Source organism: Onychomys torridus, chromosome 8 (assembly GCF_903995425.1).
Source record: "Onychomys torridus chromosome 8, mOncTor1.1, whole genome shotgun sequence".
NCBI lineage: Eukaryota > Metazoa > Chordata > Mammalia > Rodentia > Cricetidae > Onychomys > Onychomys torridus.
In genome coordinates, this window is record NC_050450.1 from 32,106,164 (window position 1) to 32,130,608 (window position 24,445).

The window sequence follows — 24,445 nt, forward strand, 5'->3', positions numbered from 1 at the left end:
GCCTCACGACCATCTGCAACTCCTTTCTGGGGCTCTTCTGTCCTGTGGGCCCTGCATGCACCTGGTGTACATAAACTCACACAAACACACATGGGACTCGAGGTCCTGGGTCTCTTCTGGAAAGCCTAGGAACTTAAGTGAGGGGAAGGTGTGCAGTGTCGACTTGATTTGCCAAGCCTGTCTTCCAGACCGAGACTTCATCAGCCTGGAACTTGTGGTGATCATTGTGCCTTAGCCTTCCAAGTGCTGGGTTTACAAGTATTAACTCCTACACTTAGCTTTGCTGTCTACATGCTAAATCTGGCATCCAGTTTCCCCAAAAGGGTATGCGTGAAAAAAAAAATCATACAAGTTGTACAGAAACCCTGGCCAAAAGGTATTTGGTGTTAGGTGCTTTTGGCCAATCTAGGTTATAGCGCCAGTTCTAAGGCAGTTGTCCTACACAGCTCACAGAATACACGGCAGCTCATCTCCACAATGAAGTGCACATGTCGCTGTGACACTCAACTGAGAACTAAAAGCTCATTAGCATCAACAGGTGCCCAGGGAAAACAAAACAAGACAAAAGCCAAACGGACAACAAAAGGTCTGACAGGTTCTGTTTGGGTACACACACAGACCATTCTCAGCGAAGCTCTTCAAGCTGAGTTTAGCACTGATGCTTGCTCAGAACCACTAATTTCACAACCTTCCAGAGCCGAAGGTTGCCCCAGATGGCTTTTGAGGCAGGATTCCTGAATTCTGGCACACTAGGTCATTTACTCAAGATAGAGTCAAACAGCAAAACTTTCATTAGACTTGTGGGTTCAGAATCAGTGACCTTGACTGAAACTAGGATTGGTTCCGACTGTCATAGAATCTGTTTCAGCTGCTGTTATGGGAACAAAATTAACACTGTAGCCCCCAACTGTCACAGAAAGCTTTTATTCACAGAGGAACCCAGGAATGCTGAACCCCTACAGTGCAGCCTCTGAAAGAGTATGAGCAGGGAGAGGCAGCAGCAGGGACCGTGTCCAGCATGTAAGGTTATCACCCAACTGACAAGCTTGCATGGTTAGGAAGAGGATTTTGCTGGCAAACACATTTGTGTGGCTCTAAGAGGTCAGCCTTGACAAGCAGGCTTCTCCCAGACCAAAACAAAACAAAAAAACCACCAGCCCAAACCCAGGAGAGCAGCTGCACAGACACCTTCTTAAAATGGAAATAATGAGGCTCATTACATCAGGAGGCACATTCCACCCTGATCATAAAACAAGAGCGAGAAGGTGGCTCAGGCTCTACTACACAGCCTTTCTTAGATAGGATGCTTTTAAACATTAAACACCTGCAGGGGCTTGCCCCTTGTGAACAGTTCATGGCCTCCCAGTCAGCCTTTATGACTACTGTTATTTCTGTTATCTATTATTATTGGGATTTTGAACAAAATTGATGGAGTAGGAGCCAGTAGAAGAATCCTGCTTGATCTGGAAATTTTCTGTAGAGAGCCCAAAAGGTCGCAGAACCAAGTTGCCAAGATCTTTCAGTTTACCTGCAATATAAAAACCACGCAGATGAATGCCGGAGCGAACAAGCATGAAGCTATCAGTTGACTTGCCTCTGTCACAAGTTAGAGCTATGTGTGCTTTCAGGAACCTGACATTTGTGGGAGCCTTTTCTCAGGGATGCTGTCACTCCACGGCCTGAGTAACACTGGAGCTCCAGGTCCTTCAGGCTCCTGTCAAGCTAGCTACAATTCCCAAAGGGCAGGGACTTCCATCCTGAGTGCTGGGTGAAGGTGCTGGCCAAGCCTGGCCTTCTAGGCTGTGAGGACAGCAGCCCTCAAACTCACCTATCTGCTCTCAGGAAATGGCAATAGCCATCTGCTGAATTCAATCCTATATGGCACGTTTCTACTGAGCCTTCCGCATTTCCAAGCACCCTCTTAGCCTCCTACTCAGCCTTCATAAGGCTCCTGGTATTTCTTGGGGGGGATGAGATCTGTTGATTTGTATAGCCCCATCAACCTCAATAGTTCAGTGTCAACTGCCCCAGCATTATACTTTACTCATTTATCACTTAGGTAATAAAGATGTACCATAAATAAGGATTCTCATGCTGCCCTAAGACAGAAGAGACCTATGGAGCTTGTGTGTTAAAGTGGAAGTTCCAGGAGATCTTGGGGATTTATGGAGTAGTGGATAGAATTTTTTATTTATTTTTTATTTTATTTTATTTTTTGAGCTGATGATCGAACCCAGGGTGCTCTACCACTGAGCTAAATCCCCAACCCATGGATAGAATTTTTAAAACCATGAGTGTTGGGGGCTGGAGATGATCACTGTCTTGCGGGTGTCTCAAACTGAAATCTGGAGCACACACGCTCAATGCTGCTATCTTTGAACTCAGCAGTTAAGAGCCCAAGCTGCCCTTCCAGAGGACCTGAGTTCAATTTCAATGCTGCTATCTTTGAACTCAGCAAGTAAGGGCACAGGCTGCCCTTCCAGAGGACCCAAGTTCAATTCCCAGTGCCCACATGGCAGCTCACAACTTTCTGTAACTCAGGTTCCAGTGTATTCAATTCTCCCACAAAGACATGCAGGTCAAACACCAATGCACCCAAAACAAAACAAAAACAAAAACAAAAACAACAGCTTTCTAAACGGTAGTAACAATTTCCAGGTCTTTTTCCAATGGAGATAAGGATGAGGGTAGATGGGGAGAGACAGCTTAATCCTCAGAGCTACATGCTTCTCTACCTAGAGGCCCCAACCAGAGTAAAGACCATGTGAGGAACTTGTGAAGTCTCTTCACAGTGGGAACTTCTGGACTTCATCCGCAGAGCTGGTCTACAGAGACTTAACATGTTTGAAGAAGAGTTAATCTACTCTTGGAGACAGCTCCCAGAACCTAGGATGATCACTGTCTTGCGGGTGACTCAAACTGAAATCTGGAGCACACATGCTCAATGCTGCTATCTTTGAGCATTACTGACACACACCTGGGTCCCTACACCCCCAAGCAGCCAGAAGGTGAGGAGTGCAGCTACAGGGACAGACATTTGGGTGGGGCACCACAGCATACAAAAATCAAGCTAGGTCTCCTCAGGGAAAACTGAACCACCAACAGCCCTCCAGAACTCCAGCAGCCCATTCTGAGGCTGTTAAAAGTGGCAAGGAGGAAAAAGCCACCTAAACACAAAAAAAGGTCACTAGTAGGACAGGTATGATGGCCTGTAACTCCAGCACTAAGAAGGCTGAGGCAGAAGAACTGCCATGAGTTCAAGCTAGCCTGGGCTATAAAGTGAGCCAATGGCAAGCCATCATGCTCATAGTGCAGTGTTCTTAGCACCAATGATTTGTTTTCAGGTGGGTCTGGACTGAAGGAAATGTGTTCTTTGAGTGCACAAAGACTATCCCAAGCTAAGAGTGAAGTATTCAAACTTCTCTAGGTCCTCATTTTGCCCAGCTGGCTGAAGGACCTGCCTGCATGAGGGCCTTTGAACCCCATGCTTCTCCAAATGCCGAAGAAACTAAAATCTATCAGCATGCTCAAACCAATGCCAGCCCTCCTATGGGCTGCTTAGGCATGTAGGGACAGAGCAGGTGGAGGCTACTCAGGCTCCTGGGGGCTTTGCTGATGCTGCAGTGGAAGACCCTCTTGATCTGACAGGTAGAGACACAGAACAGAACAGGGCCTTCTGATGGATTAATCCACTTAACATGTGCAATGTGCATGTATGCAGCTCCGTCTGTAGCATAGATGAAGTGAACATGTGCACAATGTGATCTACACAGTGACTTAGGAATTTGGTGGAAGTAAGACATAGGCAGAGATGGTGAGCCATGCATCCAATGGGTGAGGAAGAAGATAGGAAGCTGTATTCTGTATTCAGGTTCTGAGCCAGGCCTGGTGGCCAGTGGCTGTTAGACCACAGGAGTCCACTGACAGCTTGAAACACAGTTCCAAAGTTTGACACTTCTGGTGGCAAAGTAACCCAAAGAGGAAAGCTTAAGGGTGCTCTGGAAGCTAATGTAGTCATGGAACAAACAGCTCTATGATATTTGGTAAAGAGTCTGAAGCTAGAACCCAGCAGGGTGACTCCAAGGAACACAACATACATAGTGGACTCAAGTTTTTAGTGTCTGAAAAAGTCACCTTTTGCTGTCCGTGATGGTGGCAGAGAAGCAGGCACTTCCATGAAGACTGTTTAATACACCCAATCACACATACTATCCATGAAGACTGTTTAATACACCCAACCACACATACTTTCCTGTTGCTATTTAGACCACTGTCAATATTCAGAGGCTAAAAGCAGCCTCCTTGTCCCCAAGGCAGCCTATCTGCCATAATTGTCCCTGGCTGCTAATGTTATTCTCTCTTACCCTGGCAGCAGTAAGATTTCCTTATTCCCTCCTGTAGCAAACTTGGCACCTGCAACCTGAACATGCCAACATGTCCCTTGTAAGCTGGAACCTATTTACTAGGATCTTATGGCAGTGAAGAGTTCAAACCTGCTTGTACTGACAAGGCTGTTTAGTACTAGAGATCCAGCTGATTAATCTTAGTTTCTCTGACTCAAAGCAACATTCTATCACAACACCCCAAGTGATTCATTCTATAAACATCCCTTTGAAGAGCCTGACTGTATGAGGAAGTTTACCCCCAGGATAAACAGGAATGCTTTGTTTTGCTGTGGCCAAAGCACAAAGAGGGAAGAGATGAAACCTAGTGACTGACCTGCTGCTGTTCAGGAGATGCCTCTCAGCCGAGCCAAATTTCTGGCACTTCTGTGTATGGCCATATCCTACTCTGGCCCATAAGCTTCACCTGAGCTGCCTCTAGCACACCCCCCCCCCCCCCCCGACTGTGCAATCCTATTCCCAAACAGGGATCACTAAACATCAGCTGTCAACACTTGGACTGCTGGGCTCCACTTCAATTTCACTTCAGCATGTCTGGAGTGGACTGAAGCATTTTGGTCAATCTGCAGGACGATGGTCTGTTTATTACATTTTGAGAAACAGTCCCCAAAGGCAACTTCTTTTTGCAATTAGTTATTGAAATCTTGAAACACTGATGAAAAAGTAACTGTAATCTCCCATCTCTAGTGCCAAGGGGAATGAATACAGCAGACTGAACAGTTGCCCTGGCTGTGAAAACCAGCCGAGGAGCCTATTACCACAGGTAATGAATGACTCTATGATTCTGGAAGAATGACTAGCTCAGTGTTTTCACAACTCTACTTGTCTGAAAGGTTTCCTGGCTGGAACAGCAAATGATGACAAGTGTCTATTTGTATCAGATAGTTCTGAGACTTACATCAGCATCTTTGTCTGGCCACTAAGTACAAATCTTTTTCTTACTCTCCCAGTAAGGTGCCAAGAATGGCTCACATCATGCAATTCTGCAGGTCAAAGCAACCTCAAAGCAAGTGCTCCTATGAGGTATGACAGCCTTGCTCACCAAGCAGCTACCTAAAGCTGGGCAGTAATGCTAGGCTTTTATCCTTGGTCTCCTACAGTTGAGCTTCAGGCATCCTGAAAACAGCTGACCAGTTTCACTTTTATTTATTTATTTTAGATTATGTGTTCACAAGTGCATGAACAGACTCAGATTCAAGACTACTGTATGTTAGGAACTGCAGTAGTTTATTGCACATATGAAAGCTCTCTTTCTATCTATCTATCATCCCTATGTATGTATGTATGTATGTATGTATGTATCTATCTATCTATCTATCTATCTATCTATCTATCTGTCTTTTTTTAAAGATTTATTTATTTAATGATTTTTTTTTTTGTTTGTTTGTTTTTGTTTTTTTGAGACAGGGTTTCTTCATGTAGTTTTGTGCCTTTCCTGGAACTCACTTGGTAGCCCAGGCTGTCCTCGAACTCACAGAGATCCACCTGGCTCTGCCTCCTGAGTGTTGGGATTAAAGGCGTGTGCCACCACCGCCCGGCAAGATTTATTTATTTATGATGTATACAATGCTGTCTGCATGTGTTCCTTCATGCTAGAAGAGGGCACCAGATCTCATTACAGACAGTTGTGAGCCACCATGTGGTTGCTGGATATTAAATGCGTCTTCCAGAAGAACAGCCAGTGTTCTTAACCACTGAGCCATCTCTCCAGCCCCACTTTCTGTTTTCTGAAACAATGGTTAATTACTAGAAAAAAACAATTTTCCTACCATCACTCCTCTGTAGGTTTAGTTTTGTTTTAAAAACTGTATTGTTGACTTTTTATTTTAAAAAAATTATGTGATTTTTGGTTTGATATTAGGGTAGAATTTCCCAAATGGCCCTAAATATACTGCAGCTTTGCAGCATGTGTTTATGTCAAGTGGCGTTCTCAGAATTAATAATTATAAAACCAAAATATTAAGCAACTCTGAAAAAACAAACTCTATGTCCTACAGCATCAGATATTCTACCTAGATTTAATCATGTAAAAATAATTTCTCATTACCATGCAAATCCGCTCCTGTATTTAAGTTAGGAATGGGGGGTGGCTTGGGGAGGGAGACTGGGGGGGCGGGAAGAGGGAGAGGGGAATCTGTGATTGGTATGTAAAATGAATAGAAAATTTCTTAATAAAAGTATAAAAAAAGACATGGTAAATTATGTTAAAGACTAATCATTTTGAATATTAATTTTATTTTATGTGTATGTGTGTTCGAGTGTATGTATATGCACCATATGCATGGAGAAGTCTGAGGAGGTCAGAAGAAGCATGGATCCTTTGAAGTTGGAATTACAGATGGTTGTGAGCTGTCATGTGGGTTCTGAGAGCCAGGCCTGGCTCTTTACAAGAGCAATAAATGCTCTTAACTGCTGAGCCATCTCTCTTGCCCCTTAAAGAGTTATTTTAAATGAAGTTCATGATTTATTTTCAATGAATGTTTGATATACCTGTATACACAGGATCATGTAAAAATTTCGTGGGCAAAAGGAGGTTAAGAGTGGAAAAAGTCAGCTGAGCAGTGGTGGCTCACACCTTTAATCCCAATGCTCCAGAGGCAGAGGCAGGTGGATCTCTGTGAGTTAGAGGGTACTGGTCTACAAAGTAAATTTCAGGACAGCCAGGGCTGTTACATAGAGAAACCCTGTCTCAAAAAAACCAAAAAGAATGGAAAAAGTCCATTAATTGACCTACCTTAGTGATCTACTGGAAAGCCTGTTTCAATTCTCTAGATATTGATGATAAACCATCTAGGGCTAAACCAATGTATTTTATATTTTCTTTTAGGCCGATTCCCTTGCAATGCACATCAAAGATTCAGAAAGTTATTCATAAGGAAGATGTGGCAGCTCTTGAGCAGGATGCATGAGAAAGGTTAAGCAGACACTGTAAGGTTGGTCTAGAACTCCCCAGGTCTTTAGTAAAGCAGAATGCAGGAGGCTCTGATTCCAGCTGGGATATGTTTCTGACAATATGAGAAGTAACTAAATAATGGGATAAATGAGTCCACCGCCCCAACTGCCACTCTACCCTTGGCCCACTTTTGTGTGTGCATGTGCACAGCTGTGCAAGCAGAGCCCAGAGGTCAACCCTGCGTATCTCCTATTCCTACTACTTTTCCAGACACATTCTCTCATCAAGCCTGAAGCCCTCTAACTCATAAAGAGCAGCTGGCCGTTGAGGTCAAGGGACCCCCTGTCTCTGTCTCCCCAGTGTTAGGATTACAGGTGGGTACCACTCTGCCTGGTAGTTTTTAATATGGGTAGTGGGGCTCTGAACTCGGGGTCTCTGAGTACTCTCCTCAGCCTCCCCTTACTATTTATTTCACTTACTTCTCATGTCTTCTCAAGCACTAAAGGGGTAGTTAGTGTATTTATTTTTAAACAAAAACCCCTTTATTCTGACATTACCGGCTGTAATGACTACACATTAAATGAACCTAAAACCTTAAGAGGAGATTATGCAATGGAGAATTCAACTGTTTGATGAAATTATAACGTGAAAGGCAAGGAAGAAATTTGGAAGAAGTTTTGTTCCTGAAAAAGCTGATCCTTTCTCAAAGCCGTATTGCACTTCCTGAAATAAAAAACAGCTCAGCAGGGCCTCATTCCTAGGACTGCTGTAAAGGAGCGCACACCCACACATAGGGGCTCAGTGACATACATGCACATATGAGCACACACCTCCGAGAACACCCGTGTTCTCTAAGCCAATAAAAACACTGATGAACCTACGCTAGTTCTCCTAGCTGTTAGGATCAAGAAAAAGGAGAGGAAGCAACTTACCTAACATCTCTTCTTTTAATCTTTCATTGCGTTCTTCAATTTGCTTAGGTAATCTCTGAGGAGAGAAGGAGAAATAAGTGTTTGGTAAAAAATTCTTATTTAAATCTGAGAAGCGTTTAAAAATATGATATGAAAACAAGAGTAAGTTAAAGAAAAAAGGAAAAAAAAGCACTGCTGTTGCAAATGACTCCAAGAGAGGAAGTCTGGTCGGGGTTACCACTGTATTCTCAGTTCATTCTTTAAGAGTTTTCTTTTCAGACAAGGTGTTTGTTGCTCAAGGCTGGACTTGAATTTATGGCATTCTTCCTGATTCAGACTCCCAACTTCTAGGACCTCAGGCGTGTGTGTGCCAGAATATTGGGAATGTTTTATTAGGGTAGGTTAGTTAGACAAACTAATGGATTGCATTTTAAAGTATATCATATACTTTGACCATATTCACATTCAATTACCCTTTCCTCATTTTCTCATGTGTTGGTAAATAAGAGTAGTAGCTTAATAATAGAATGAATGAGTCCATTATCATAAGCCTCATTCCCACTCACCTCCCATATTCTCAGTTCTCTTAAAAAAAAAATAATAAAGATTTATTTTCATGTGTGTCTATGCCAGGAGGCCAGAAGAGAGTGTGGGATCCTCTAGCTGGAGGTTTAAGTGATTGGGAGCCACCTGCTGTGGGTTCTGGGATCTGAACTGGGTCTTCTGAAAGAACAGGAAGTACTCATAACCACCTAGTGATCTCTTTAGCTCTCAGTCCTTTAAAATTGTGTGTGTGTGTGTGTGTGTGTGTGTGTATCAGAAAACAACTTTCTGGAGTCATATGTGGGTTCTAAGGATCATTCCCTAGAGTTCATCTCAGGGCACCAGGCTTGGCCTCAAGCACCTTTAACTGCTGAGTGGTCTTATCACATTCTCAGTTCCTAACAGTGTCTAGACCAAAGGAAGACCTCAATAAAAGTTTAGTGATAAGCCAGCTGGTGCATGCACCTGTAATCCCAGCCCTTGTGAGACATAAGCAGAAGGATCACTGAGAGCTGGAGGCCAGTCTGGTTTATGCAAAGAGTTACCATCTAACCAGAGCTACATATTAAGACTTTGTTTCAAAAACCCCAAAATAAGGGGTGGCAAGATGATGAGTTTGAGGTCAACCTGTGCTAGAGTGAGACACTATCTCAAACACAAAAGGGTAGTTAGTTATTACCCAATAACTCCATTTCTAGGGGCGTTGATGCTTTCTTTTGACCTCCACAGGCACTGAGCGGGATACACATACTTACATGCAGGCAAAACACACAAAATAAATACAATTTTAGGAGATACACTCACTAAACTGTGTAACTAAAGGGAACAAAATATCCCTGATGTAACAAAAAGCTTATACAGGGCACTTATTTCATTATTTAATTTGTTGAGATAAGGTCTTTCTCTATAGTCCAGGCAGTCCCACATTTATGCCTCTTTCGCCCCTGTGCTGGGATTCCAGGAGTGTGCTGTCATGCTGGCTCATGTCACTTTCAGAGGGAGATTAGATGGCACATGGTCCCAGTGAGTAAGCAACCATCACAAAGGTCCATCTCCTATACATTTTGGTAATCATAAAAACAAAACTTAGCCGTAATCCAAAAGACTAAAAAGTCACTGAGTACAAAGCAAAAGAAACAGGAGGAAAAAAAAAAAAAAAAAGTTTGGGAGGGGGGCTATTTCTATTACATAGCTCTGGCTGACCTGTAACTGCTATATAGTCCAGGCTGGCTTTGAACTGGCAGAGACCCACATGCCTCTGCCTCCTGAGTACTTGGATTAAAGGAATGCACCACCATACCCAGCCCAAGAAAGTACTTTAAAATTTGTTTTACCATACAAGCTTCTCTTGCTTGATGTACCGATGGATCTTTTTCTAATATCAATTTATAATCTTCCAGTGCTTCATCTAGTTTGTCTGTTTTCTCATACAACTCTGCTCTCCTCAGTATTGCACGGATGTAGCTGGGGTTTAACTGAATTGCTAAAAGAAAAGAAACTGTTATCATAAGAAAGGGTCCTGAGTACCTCTGGAGAGCTCTCATTCATTGCTGCTGGTGGTGCAAATTAATACAGCCACTATGGAACTCAGTTTGGAGATTCCTCCAAAACATTAAAACTAGAACTACCATATAACTCAGCTATTCCACTTCCAGGCATATACCCAGAGAGCTCCATATGCTACCATAGAGACAGGCACATCAATATTTATTGCTTCTCTATTTATGAAAGCATAGACATTGAACCAAGCTAGAGGCCCATCAATGGATGAATGAGTATTAAAAATGTGGTACAGATACAAAGTGGACTATTATTCATCTGTAAAGAATAATTTTAGGAAAATGAATGGAATTTAAAAGTATAATATTAAGTGAAGTGATTCAAACTCAGAAAGAAAAAAACAAACTGCACGTTCTCCCTATACGTAGATTCTAGCCTATGATGCATACATGTAGATATCTAAACAGCTGTGAGTTGTGAGTTCAGCAACTAAGATCCTCATGAGTCACAAAGGCAGGTAATTTGAAGGCTACAGGAGGTAAATTCTGTTCCACACTTGAGCTCTGCTGCCAAGGTAGCTTCAAATGTTTCCTCATATTTATTACTGTAACAGGTTGAAAATCTACTTGAAAGCATGCTTACTCTAAGAGGATGCCAACACGGTGCCTCTGAAAATGCCATCCCATAAAGCTCCTTCTTAAAAAGCCCCAGTGTGAGGGGACACTCGCCTGAGTACACATGCAAACCTGTCTGTCTAGCTGAGGCAATGCTCTTTTTAGTCAACACAAGTTTTACCTTTGCTGCAGTCATTGATGGCCATTTCTTTCTTGTCCTATAAGGAAGGATGACATTAACATATTATATTGCTCAATTTTCATCTCAAGGGCTCACATGCCCATTACTATGATCTGATCATCAGGGTTGAGTATGAAGATAAAGAATGTGGGCTTGGAAAGATAGCTCAGTGGTGAAGATAAGAACACTTGCTGTTCTTGCAGAGGACCCGAGTTTGGTTACCACTACATGGCAGCTCTGCCTGTAATTAGAGTTCCAGATCAGACACCCTCTTCTAACCTCTGAGAGCATCAGGCGTGCATATGGCATACATGCAAGCACTCTACACACAAAGTAAAAACAGATATTAAAAAAGAATGCCGGCCGGGTGCTGGTGGCGTATGCCTTTAATCCCAGCACTCGAGAGGCAGAGCCAGACGGATCTCTGTGAGTTTGAGGCCAGCCTGGGCTACAGAGCAAGATCCAGGAAAGGCGCAAAGCTACACAGAGATACCCTGTCTCAAAAAACCAAAAAAGAATGCTGTTCAAGGAAATCACATGAAAATACATGTTATTTACAATATAAAATTCAAAGTTCATGTGAGCTTGTCTCTGCAAGCCTCTTGGTAACAAATGTAAACAAGTGCTTTCTTTGCTCACCTAAGATGTCAGCAAGACAACTTACACTAGAATGTCAACAGAATACTTTGTAATAGTCAATAAACAAGGCTGACAGACTAATGAACCAGTCCTCTTCAGTAGCTAGCTGCTACTCTATTACATCTAAAGTGGAACCATCAGGCCCATCTACAGGGGCACCATGTCTGTTACAAACTTTAACTTACCGACTGATAACAAAAATATCAAGTCTAACAATGCACCTGATTTAGCTTCTGAATCTAGAAACACACAGCTATGTCAAGGGAAATAGATTCTGGTCCCAGCTCTGATGTGGCCATGTTACTTTCCTTCTGTAGGGCTCAGTTTCTCATGTCAATTACTAGCAGGCTGAACTGAATGCTGCATAACATGCCTTCAACTTTAAATGTTTCTTTGTCCAATTAGTAGTATAATACCATGGAGAGAGGATGGTTTACATAACTGTTGTACAACTGTAATGACCACGTTAGCAAATATTGAATATTTTATAGAACATTCTAGAGCAGCATCTAAACTGTGTTCTAGGATGGCTGAGTGACTGGTAGTTAAGTATGAAGTATTCTTTTAGAGTCATGGAAGTTCTGGAACTAGACAGTCATGATGGTTGTATAACACTGTGAAATCTTTAATTGTATACTGAAATCAGTAAATGTATAAACATGTACAAATGGCCTGGGTTGCAGTCCCAGCTTCACATAAAACCAGGTGTGTTTGAGCACATCTTTTATCCTAGGCTGAGGAAGGAGAATCTTGAGTTTGAAGCCACTCTGGGCTACAAAGAAAGACTCTGGCTGGCTGGTTTTTTCCCAGCCCCCCGCCCCCATCAACAATGCTATTCTATTTTTAAATGGTCAGATATTTTGGTAAGGGGTAACAGTATATGAAAATTGTAGAACTTAAGCTGCAACTTAACACTGACAAGCTTAAAACACCTGTGAATGAAGAGAAAGTCTTAAGGTTGGAAGAACTATTGCTTTAAATGGAAAAAGCTAGTTCAGCATATCTTCTTTTGCAGACTTGGAGTTCCTGAATAACTGCTGTCATCCTGCTTCTGACATGCTGAGCTCTTGGGCTGTTGCACTATTCTGGGCTCCATGTTTGCATTCCTGCAGCTATTCTGGGATATGCACTACTTGGCTCCCGCTTCACCAGGGAAATTCACGGTAGAAAAAGAATAGCAACTTGAAGGCCCTGCACTAGTTTTGGAAAGAAACGACCCTAGGGACACTAGAAGATCGAGCCTACAAACACTGGGGATCATGCACAGAGGAAAAGGGCCAACAGCTCATACCTGTTTCATCCTTGCAGCAGCTCTATTTGAAAACAGAACAGACCGATCTTTCTGGAAACAGGATGGGCACCTCTGAAGGGCTTGACTGTAAGAACTCTCAGCTTCTATGTAATCTGAGGATAATACCGTAAGATGGAACAGTCATTATGATTTTTTTGTCAGATCTCAGTGCAGTTTCCTACTCACAAGGCCAGAGTTTCTAACGAAAAGATGGCCCTAGGTTATTAGGTTTTAAACATCATCTCCCCCTTTCTTCTCTCTGTAAGGAAATAGTGCCTGCTCCTTCCAATGGCACCAAGCACGTGTTCGGTAAACTACTGAACACGCTGTCAGTCAAGAGTCCTCAATGCTCAGAGCAGCCATATGCCCTAGTTGTTCAGCTTTCATTTAGTTCAACAACTTAGAAAAGAATTTCCAAAGGGGTTTAAGGAACTGGATAGGTGAAAGACTAAAATTCAAGGTCCATGATTCAACGTGCAGAAGACAATTCTAAGGTGTGGGGCACAGTTCAGTGATGGAATGTTTAACCAGTATGCAAGGAGCCTTGGCCCAGTCCCTAGCACTGGGGGTGGGAAGGAGGAAACTAAAAAAGTAAACCAGGGCCAGGCATGGTGGTGCACGCCTTTAATCCCAGCACAAGGGAGGTAGAAGCAGGTGGATCTGTGAGTTCAAGGCCAGCCTGGTCTACAGAGTGAGTTTCAGGACAACCAGGGCTATAGTCTCAAAAAACAAAAACAAAACAACAACAAAACTCACCAAAAACCAACCCCCTCCCAAAAAAAAAAACAAAACAAAACCCCAAAAAGTAAACCAGCTGGGTGTGGTGGCACATATTTCTCTTTTCTTTACTTTTATTTGCATTGGTATTTTGCCTGCACATCTGTATGAAGGTGTCAGATCATGGCAGTTAACTGCCATGTGGGTGCTGGGAATTGAACCTGGGTCCTGTAGAAGAACAGTCAATGCTCTTAACCACTGGGCCATCTCTCCAATCCCTGGCACATCCTTTTTTGAGACAGGGTTTCTCTGTGTAGCTTTGCGCCTTTCCTGGAACTCACTTGGTAGCCCAGGCTGGCCTCGAACTCACCAAGTGCTGGGATTAAAGGCATGCACCACCATCGCCCACCTGGCACATACTTTTAATACCAGGAGAGACAGGTAGATCACTGAGAGTTCAAGGCCAGCCTGGTCTGCATAATTAGTTCTAGCCCAGCCAAGGTTAGATAGCAAGACCTTCTCTTAGGGGTAAAAACAAACAAACAAAAAAACCAAAAAGGAAATCATAAGAAAAAACCGAAACCAACCAACCAACCAAAAGACGAGAAAGAAAAAACTACACAAACAAACAAACACAACAAAAACTTCATAAATTCCCTCTTGCTGGAAGGTAGCAAGTGGGGACTGGGATGCTCCTTTTACAGCAATACATTAAGGCTAGGGTTTTCCAAAGCAGGAGCTACAGTGCTTTCCCCCTGATTTCCGGATTAAAAGCTAAATCACAGAAAAGAGAGACTATGCGGTGCAAGAGCCTTTGCTCTGGTGTTGGGACGTGAAAGGACGAGGGTTGGTGCGCAGACCCCAGCTCGGGGCAGACCTCACCTCCTCTTTTAAACTGCTCATTCCCCTCCTCCTTCAGTTTAGCACTCTCTTCTCTTCTTTTCTGAAAGAGATCAAAGAAGTTCAGTTTCTCATAATAGTATAAATGAAGTGTGCTCATGTGGAAATCCCAGCATTCAGGAGGCTAAGGCAGGAGGATGATGAGAAACTGAGGCTAGCCTGGGTCATAATTTAGACCCTGTGTCAAAAGTCAAAACTTAAACTTGAGTGTCTCTCCTCTTGGTCTCTAATAACTTCAGCAACTTATACAGATGGCTTCACTTCAAATTTATCAGCCACAAAGGCAGAACAAATGCTGGCCTGCAGAGCAAAGATGGGACATGCTGTGTCTGCTTCCTTCAAGGGACAACCTGACACCGTAGTTGCTCCAAGGCCAACTGGAAGAACCACCTGGAGGCCTGCTTCCCACCTCTGGACAGTGTTCTGTCCAACTCCCCTCCAAAAGCAAGCAAGCAAGCAAGCAAGCAAGCAAGCAAAACCACCCACAGAAGCCCTCCCCCATCTCTGTTTAATCCTGAAACCTGATTAAATAAAAACTTCAAAGGGAAAGAATACTGGAAGCAAGCATTTCATGTACAAAAGAACCTTAAAACCTAAATAATGGGTACTCTCTCTCTTTTTTTTTTTTTTAGATTTATTTATTTATTTTGTATACAGAAGGGGGCGCCAGATCTCATTACAGATGGTTGTGAGCCACCATGTGGTTGCTGGGAATTGAACTCAAGACCTTTGGAAGAACAGTCAGTGCTCTTAACCTCTGAGCCATCTCTCCAGCCCAATAATGGGTACTCTCAAGATTAGGAGCCATTCCTGGTGGTGGTGGCACACACCTTTAATACCAGCACCTTGGAGGCAGAGGCAGGCAGATCCCCAAGCTGGAGACCAGTCTGGTCTACAGAGCAAGTTCCAGGACATCCAGGGCTAGAGAGAAACCCTGTCTTGATGAAAAGATTAGAAAATAAGATAAAAATCATACCTCTCTGGAGAAGACTGTTAATGTATTACTGAGGTCATGTATTGTTAGATGCTGGATGAAACAGAACACTTGAATCTCGTTAAGGATGCTAAAAGGTAGGGGTAAACTGACACCACTCTTTATGGCAGCTGCTGTGTGTCAGACCCAAATATCAGTATGTGTACAACAGTAATTCATTTTGGGATCCAGCTGCCAGTAGTAGAGCATTTGCCTGCACACTTGAGGCTCCGATCTAACTGCCAGCACCGAAAGTGAAAAAGCAAACACCCCTCTCCATAGGAAACCACATGTTCCAAGAGTATGCAGCTAAATGGGTGGCGGTGACGACAAAAGAAAAAAACCTGTAACACTAAGATCCATTTTCCCAATACTCATGAGAGATGATTAGATTGTAAAGTTCTCTAGTGCACTGGCCACAGGTTTAGAACACCAGAAAAGCACAATCCTAAGCAAAATATATTAGGGAGTGGATTTATGGAAAGATCCTAGGAACTCAAATATTAGCTTCAAGTACAGGCCAAAGAGACAGAGTACAAAGCGACTCTCCTGATGACCAAGGCAGAAAATACTGAGTCTAGCCAAGACAGGCTGTCAGAGCAGAAAACAGAAAGTTCTAGTTACCTCCTGTCTTTGCCTCACTTGATCTAGATCAAGGTCTTGATCGGAAGTATTCAATGAGCCACACACAGGTTCCCTGCCTCGCTTGTTAGGAAGGGGAATATAGACACAGGTTGTAGCCACTCAACTTGACAGCAACCTAAGAGAAGCCTGCAAACAGGAATGCAGGTTGGATGCTGAAGCCATGAAAACCTCCAAAGAAATGCACGTAAGTCATTTTACTACAGAAATCTGTCAGCTTCCATCCAGCTTTTAGGGTCTTTCAGTTTCCTCCTTCTAACTCTAATCTCAACCTCCTTTCATGTCTGTTCTCCAGAGGCATCTCCTAAGGGTGGTTCTACAGGTTCAGATTAAGCAGCCAACCAGATGAAACTCTTGAACAGAGAGGGAGAAAGACACAGGAGACCACTCATTCCTTGGTAAATTTAACATTCAATTTCAATGGGCAAAGATGAGAGCCTTGACATGTCTACAAAGGGATAGATAATCGGGGTCAGTCTGAAAAGTTTTTACCAGTTCTTTCTAACTAGGAGAACAGTAAGTTAAACTACCAAAGACAAGAGCTCTGGAATATCCTTATGAGGTCATTATAAGGTCAATTACTCTATTCTGGCTGATAAATTGTAACCCAATGATCTACTCTATAGCACAGTGGAAAGAGTCACCATTACCTACTCCACTGATGGTGGAGGAAGGATTAATGCAATTATCAATACCATGTTGACTGTCTCTATGAAAACAACTAAAAACAGCACTTGGTGGAGAAAGCCAAACTATCTCCCAGTTGTGCCAAGAGGACTTTATCCCAAAACAAAGACAGGGGTTTATTCTGTGACTTGAGCACACTTTCTTCAAAGGACAGTTAATGAACCCTGTGATGTTCCTGAAACTCAAGGACAGATGTCATCAACAGGCTGGCACCGGGAAGTCTCTCATACTCACACAGTAACACTCCAGGTACAATCTTCCCAGGTCCTGTTTAATGAATAGACGTTTCCTATGTGTATAGGAGCCCTCTCACACACCTCCACAATTCCCTTTAATATGTTTTAGAGACGCCTCACAGGGCAACATCTGCTCTTGAATTCTATTTTTGCAGAAATTGGAACCAAGAAATCTTTTACTTAGTGTGAGCACAGAGAATTTAGGGGAAACAGTGACATTGCTTTGTACTATAAAGCCATCAGAGAAACTGGCAAGGAAAACCCCAAAACTTGATGAGTGATCAAATTTTCTTTCTTTTTGACTTTTCAAGGCAGGGTTTCTGTTTAACAGTCCTGGAACTTACTCTGTAGACCAGGCTGGCCTTGAACTCAGAGATCCACCTGCCTCTGCCTCCTGAGTGCTGGGATTAAAGGAGTGTGCACCATCACCGCCTGGTGGTGATCAAATTTTTAACAATTATATTCTGCCCCTGCTCAGAACAGAATTGCCCTCTAACTCACAGCAACCTCATGCCCTAGCACCACAGTGTGCTAGGATTATAGGCTGAACATCATACCTGGTTCCAAGCTGCACCCTTCACTAGAGTACTAAAAACTCAGCCCATTTTACTAATATAGCACGTTGCTGCTTCTGTTTTCTGCCACACACATCAGCTCATTTGTGCTCCCAAGATGAGAGGTGAGCATGGAGTTCTTTTTACAGATTTTTATAGATTTTATAGATTTTTACAGTCAAGATTCAGAAATCTCTCGTTTTTGCTGGGGCTGGTTGTACAAACCTGTAATTTCAGCTTCTTGGAAGGTGGTTAAATGAGGAATATGAAGTCAAAGTCTCAATGGATTAGTGGCACATTCTAATCCCAGCACTGGGGAGGCAGAGGTAGGCAGATCTCTCGAGTTTGAGGCCAGCCTGGAGTACACAGCAAGTTCCAGGACAACCAGGCCTACACAGAGAGACCTTGTCTCAAAAAAACAAAAAAGATAATTCAATTCTCCAAGGCATGCCTGGAGACCCCCAACTCCTAGGTGATTCTAGATTCTGTCAAATTTACACTTAATATTAGCCATCACACCTTTGGGTATGTTCTGCTAGATCTAATGTCTGAAAATACTGAGAGAGACAGATTTTAGGTGTGTGAGCATGTGGTGTGTGTCTATGTGTACACTCCTGTGTCTGTTGAGAATCAAACCAGAGCCCTAGACAGTTATACCCCCACCTGAGAGATGGTTTTTATTGACTGCTTTTTTTCTGATTGTGGATCAAGTTTCTATCTTTTCGCATGTGCACACAAAAGATTTGTTTATTTATTTTTACAGTGTGCACCATCACTGCCTGACAAAATGAATTATCTTTATCACATTAGCTAATGTGGGCGTACTCATCTTAATGTGGGGGGGAACGTTCTCCAGTCATAGGATCACTGACTGAATAAAAAGGGAACAGGAGCTAAGCACAGCTACCCACCTTCTACTTGACTGTAAATAAAAACATAAATGTAATAAAATTTAATATTTTTATTTGCATTTTTATGTGTATGAGTGCTTTGCTTGGATATATGTCTGTGTACCACACATGAGCCTTGTGCCCTTGGAGTTCAGAGCTTCATTCAACAAGTTAGTTTCCATATCATCATTCTATCAGAGGTGCTCTGCCTCCCGCTGCGGCTTCATTAAGTAACTGCTACAGAATACACAGCATAAACACTCATTCAAGGACAGGACCCAATCAATATGGAATGCCATTTCATCTTTTCTACCTCTGTTCCTGAGCCTAGAGAGATGGATTAGTAGTTAAGAGTGCTCACTGCTCTTTTAGAGGACCCTGGTTCAATTCTAAGCACCCACATGGCAGCTCACAACCACCTGTAACTCGAGTTCCTGGGATCCAACACACTCCTCTAGCTTCCTAGACACCAGGATATGCAAGTGGTCCATACATGCAGGCAAAACACTTATAAACACTAAAAAACAAAACAAACCTAAAACAAAAAAAACCTGACTTCAGATCCCTAGCACCCACATAAAAACCTGGGTGCAGTGGTGTACATCTGAAATCCCAGTGCCAAGGAGAAGACAGGAAGATCCTGACAGATTCATGGGGCTTGATGGCTAAGCCAGCTCAGGGAATAGGGAGCTCCAAGTTTGGTGAGATTCTGTCTTTAAAGATAAGGCAAGTAAGGAGGACCAGATCTTGCTGTCCTCTACACATGCATACCACATACATAAAATATTTGAGTATTTGTATTCCATTGAAATGATATAGCAATTTAAATTCCCAGTATCAGTACAAATTTCTGTCATCTTCTTACCACCCATACTTTAATCTTTTCTGAGATTGTAATCTTTTATTACATTTATCTATTTATTTACTATGGGAACATATGTGTGTCATGCATGGGTATGTGACCATCAGAGGACAAGGTGGGGAGTTGGTTCTCTCTTTCCATCAGGTAGGATCCACTCAAGTCATCGGTAGTAAATGCTTTTATAGCTGAAACTTCTCAAATGGCCTAAAGTTTTTGTTTTAAGAAAACAAAACTCAGCACAACTCTCCTGCCTCAGCCTCTCTTGTGTTGTGATTACAAGCATGGACTAGCACAAATGACTATAGACATGTTTTCATTTGCATTTTAAAATAATTAGGTTAAGGCTGACATTTTCACTTTTTGGCTCATCACAGTTTTTTCCCCCCAGTTACATGATCTCCTTAAATCAGGTATGATGTTCTCCTGTTCCCAATAATCTACAAAAATCAACCATACATGCACTGAAAACATTTCTTCCGGCAAAATAGCTGTTAATGAGAATTTCATAAAAATTCTTATAACACTAGCATGAAATAAACAGAAGCTAATGGAGAGTTGGGGTGTAACTCAGTGGGAGAACACTGGCTTAGCGTGTGTAAGGTCCTGGGTTTACAGGCACATACCACTGTGTCTTGTCTACTAACTGCTTTGTTTTTTGTTTTGTATTTTAAGACAAGGTTTCTCTGTGTAGCTGTCCTGGAACTCCATTTGTAGATCAGGCTGGCTTCAAACTCAAGAGATCTGCCTGCCTCTATCTTCTGAGTGCTGGGACTAAAAGACTGGCTTGGCTACTAACTGTTTTGATACAGATGTTAGTTTAATGTTTCTCTCTCTCTCTCTCTCTCTCTCTCTCTCTCTCTCTCTCTCTCTCTCTCTTTCTTTTTTTGCCAGAGCTGAGGATCGAACCCAGGGCCTTGTGCTTGCTAGGCAAGCTCTCTACCACTGAGCTAAATCCCCAACCCCAGTTTAAAAAGCCTGCACTACTGATATAAATTGAACCCTAAGCTGACTTTCTGGAAATTTGTTTCTATAATGTTAGCTAGTAATTGATTTAATTTGCTGAGTCATTTTTGTTTAGGTAGTTCATGAACTTGGTTATTTTTGCTCCTTAGTTCTTTTCTGCTAAAACACACTAGCAGGAAATGTAACACCTTAAGCTGGACCTGGTGAACGACTAGAAGTACAAGCTACAGTGTCTGATGTTTGAAGCTAGCCATGGCTACCTACATGAGACCGCATCTCAAAATCCTCTCTACCCTACCCCTCAAAGATAACTTTCATGTTAAAACCAATTTATTTCATAGTGAAGTGTCTGTGAGATACATCTAGATGCATGCAGGAGGTTGAGGCATAGGGGTGATGAGTTCAAGTCCTGGGCTAGATTCCAAGGTCTTGTCTCAAGAGCAAGCTAGAGTACAGTAGCTTATGCCTGAAATCTCAGTGCTTGGGAAGCTGAGGCCCAGGGATCAGCAGGACTGCCATAATTTGAAGCCAGCCAGGGCTGCATCTTAAGATCCCATTTCAAAATAAGCAGACCACCTCAAGAAGGGGGAGAAATGAGTAAGAGATAAACTAAGGGTGCTTCTTAAAGATCACAAATGATGCTGCAGTAATGGAATTAGTCAGACCCCTTTGCTGCTCTTCCAGCTGTGGCTGTGAGAACCCAGAAGCTCTGAGGTGGGGGAGGGGGCAAGAGGATTAGAGTCCTGCTAAGTTCACAGCACATGGTAGTATCAAGGCATGCTCATCTTGTAGTAAGGCCATACTAGTCAGATACCCCTCACTTTTAAAAGCACATAAAAGTAAGGAATTTCCTTGTTTTGTGTGTTGCTGCTGGACCTCTTCTCACCTTTGCTGAATGATACATCATGTGAAATCCATTTTAGTGCTTTATGGATCTTTATGGAACTTGAATCTGCCACATGAGTCACATCAACCTATTCCTTTGGTGTTCTGTCCCAAACACTTTACTAAGTAGCTCTTGGGTGGCATAAACTACAATCTTCATTCAAGCTCTTTGCAGAAAACTCAGACACCATGGTAACTTGTCTGACTACCTGGCTTGTCAAATAAGAAAGGAGGGCACCAGGAGGGCGGCTGTCTCCAAAAGAAAACCTTGCCCAGATGGCCCAAGGGCAAGGAAGCTGAGAATGATGTTTTATTATTAAATGCTACATCATACTTTGAATTTGGGTCAAGGAGATCTGAGTTGGAAGAATCTGTTTTGCCATTTATTAGGTGTGTGGTCTTGGTCTGACCACCTGCCCACACACATTCTGGCTTAGTGGCTGGCAAGCGGTAGGTTTCCTTCACAATGTGTTCCTTGACATTTACTGTGCTCTGTAGTCACAATGCTAACAAGGTATTCAGGATTAACAAGTCTTATTTGTTAGTAAGTGATTAGCGAGAACAACTCATAACACAGTTCTAAATAAGCTTACAAAAAGTTCATCACAGAAATTTCAGCAACTTACTTTAGGAGTAATCATTTAAAGGACAAAGTAGAAGGTAGCAATGAAGATGTAGTTTAGTAATAGAGCACCTGCCTGACATTGAAAAGGACTTGGATTTGATCCCTAATGCCACAAAAATATCCCAATATCTATACATCTACGTGTAGATACATGTTATAAGCATGTTATAGACCCCTAAGGTAGAAGACAGAGTTCTAAATACAGAGGGAAAACCCAGCGACTTCTTTGTTAAGCTAATGCTCAATGCTTTCCTGTGCTACTGGCTTATCTTAGATCTGTCACTGTGAAAGCAGTTAGGACACAATCCTTACAGATCAGGTGGGCTATTACACACTTCCTTCCTCAACCACATTTTTTAAAGTCAAGGGTCTCCATATGTTTCCCAGGTTCGTCTCAAATTCCTGGAACACTGAGACTGCAATCATGTGCTACCATGCCACTACTGTATTTACTTATATTTAAGGTGGTTTGAACCAGGCTTTGGTTGTGCATGCCTGTCATCACAGCACCAGGGAAGTGAAGGCAGGAAGACTGAGAGTTCAAGTTCAGCCTGGGCTATGTGGTCACACTCTATCTCAGAAAACAAACAATAATAATGAATTAAAATTCTAAAAGAGTTTTAAGCTAGGTAGGCACGGTGGTTCAGGCACATAGCCTCAGCATTTAAGGAGTAGAGTCAGGAGGACTGTGCAAGTTCATTCTATAGACTGAGTTTCAGTCTAGCCAGGATGATGCTGGGAGATCATATTCCCCCAAAGCAACAACAAAACGTGGCTTAGGAGGCAGATTATGCACTGCATTTACCTGTTTCTCTTCTTCTGGCATGTCTTTCTCCAGTTCAATTAGGTACTCCTCATCTAGTTCAGAAGAACTAGCGTCACCGGTGGCTCTGTCCCCTGCCACAGGTGCCCCTGGCTGCCCCTCCTCGAAAGAGGCACTGCAGTCATGAAAACATTCCTCTTCTCCACGGTCCTCCTGGGGATGGGCTCCATCATCCTTTAGCAGCTTGCTCTGGGAATTCTGATCCTTGAGATCAGAACCCTGGGGGCTGGCTGACTCTGCTTCCTGAGGATCTGTAACTTTCAAACCATTGAACAGATCTTCAGGAACCTTACAGTCTCCTGACTTTTCACCCATGCTGAGTTCAGGGAGGGAGGAGAGGCTAAATGTCTGGGAAAAGAAAAAAAAAAAGTGTTATGTAATGATGGTTATATATTTATCTATGCAGTCTTAAATTCTGTCTCACATCTAAACCTCTGCATTCAATCCCCAAACACAACTTAACTCTCTTTGACTGGGAGTCATTATTTTTAAAAACAGGATATCACCAAGTGTGGTGGTGGCCCATACCGACAGTTATCATTTGGGAGATGGAGGCAGGAAGTTCAGAAGTTCAAGGTCATTCTTGGCTACACAGCAAGTTTGAGGCTAGCCTAGGCTACATGAGACCCTGCATTAGCCCCTCCCCCACCCCAGAATAGATTATAATAATAAATCATACTCAATACTATCATTTTATCTGATAGCTTTTCCTAGTCAAATACGGTATCAGTCTTATAATGAGACGGATATAACCACTTCCCACCGGTGCTGGAGACTGGAGACGGAATCTCAGACCTTTGTGATGCTTGTAATCCATCGTTTTAACCACTGAACCACACTCTCAACCCATACCCTAAATTAAAAGGCTGATTTTAATGTGACTCTTCCACATCCTGCTGTTTGCTGGGTAGCAAAAATTAGGCAGCAGCCAAATACAGTGGCAGGAAGAAAAAAAAATGTTCTAATCCTTGTTCAGAATAAATGACCAAGTCGTCAGTTGGAAACAATGAAGTCCATCTGGGCTATCATCACCACCAGAAGCCGAAGAAGTTTCTCGTGGAGCCCAAGATGGATTCTGTGCCCCAAACCTGCCCATCAACTTCACCGAAACGCAAGCGGTACAGCCTAGGTAGCGAATTCTGGAAGGGGGAGCCTTTGCGTAGGAGTTCTTACAGGGATGCTCGAGGGGGTCAGAACCAGGCACTGGAAGGGCTGGTTCTCATCCCTCGCCGCGAAACTCTGCTGACATAATTGGTCTGCAGTCCGGGCCAGGGCACCTGAATTATTCTTTTTGTTTGTTTGTTTTTAAGTGACCTGACTGATTTTAACCTGCAGCCTGTTAACCAACGCTGCTCGAGAAGCTGAGTCAGAACCTCCGCGGTGCCACACCTCTGGTCGCCGCAAAACCACGCCAATGACCCAGTGGTGCGTTAAAGTCCGACTCCGTCCTAGCCCGTTGCAAGAAAAGTTAAAACGGAGGGTCAGGAATGAGTAGGCTTGGCCGCGACGCGGATGTCGCTCCCCTCCCGGATCTGAGTCAAGGAAAGCGCCTCCCCGCGCGCCCGCGCCTGTCCCCCGACCACACTCCTCACCCCACGCCGCGAAACCCACGACGTTCTTGACAAACTCACAGCTCCGCTCTCTCCACCACTCGGGCCTCCCAGACCTTCTACTTCCCATCAGTCAGGTGCACTTCCGGCCGCGCTGACCGAT

At 43.1% G+C, this 24,445-nt stretch overlaps 1 protein-coding gene across 2 annotated transcripts; it reads right to left on the minus strand.

Moving 5' to 3' along the window:
- Positions 1-908: 908 nt before the first annotated feature.
- Ttc1 (tetratricopeptide repeat domain 1) lies at positions 909-24,445 on the minus strand. 2 transcript variants are annotated; one of them, XM_036196355.1, is made up of 8 exons: positions 24,364-24,445; positions 22,715-23,080; positions 14,575-14,635; positions 12,976-13,088; positions 11,046-11,082; positions 10,085-10,233; positions 8,229-8,283; positions 909-1,528 (listed from the first exon to the last, which is right to left on the minus strand). In XM_036196355.1, exons 2-8 carry the CDS (start codon positions 23,045-23,047, stop codon positions 1,395-1,397), a joined length of 882 nt encoding a protein of 293 aa, XP_036052248.1. In that variant the 5' UTR covers positions 23,048-23,080; positions 24,364-24,445; the 3' UTR covers positions 909-1,394. The 2 variants fall into 2 exon arrangements, with proteins under 2 accessions (XP_036052248.1, XP_036052247.1); XM_036196354.1 differs by having other exon boundaries at positions 24,325-24,440.

Excerpts from the sequence above, each read along its gene's own strand:
- Ttc1 (XM_036196355.1), bottom strand. The coding sequence starts at position 23,047 with ATGGGTGAAAAGTCAGGAGACTGTAAGGTTCCTGAAGATCTGTTCAAT. Across the intron at positions 14,636-22,714 it reads TGCCAGAAGAAGAGAAACAG|AAAAGAAGAGAAGAGAGTGC; the intron begins GTAAATGCAGTG and ends GATCTCTTTCAG. Across the intron at positions 1,529-8,228 it reads ATTAAAAGAAGAGATGTTAG|GTAAACTGAAAGATCTTGGC; the intron begins GTAAGTTGCTTC and ends TTTATATTGCAG.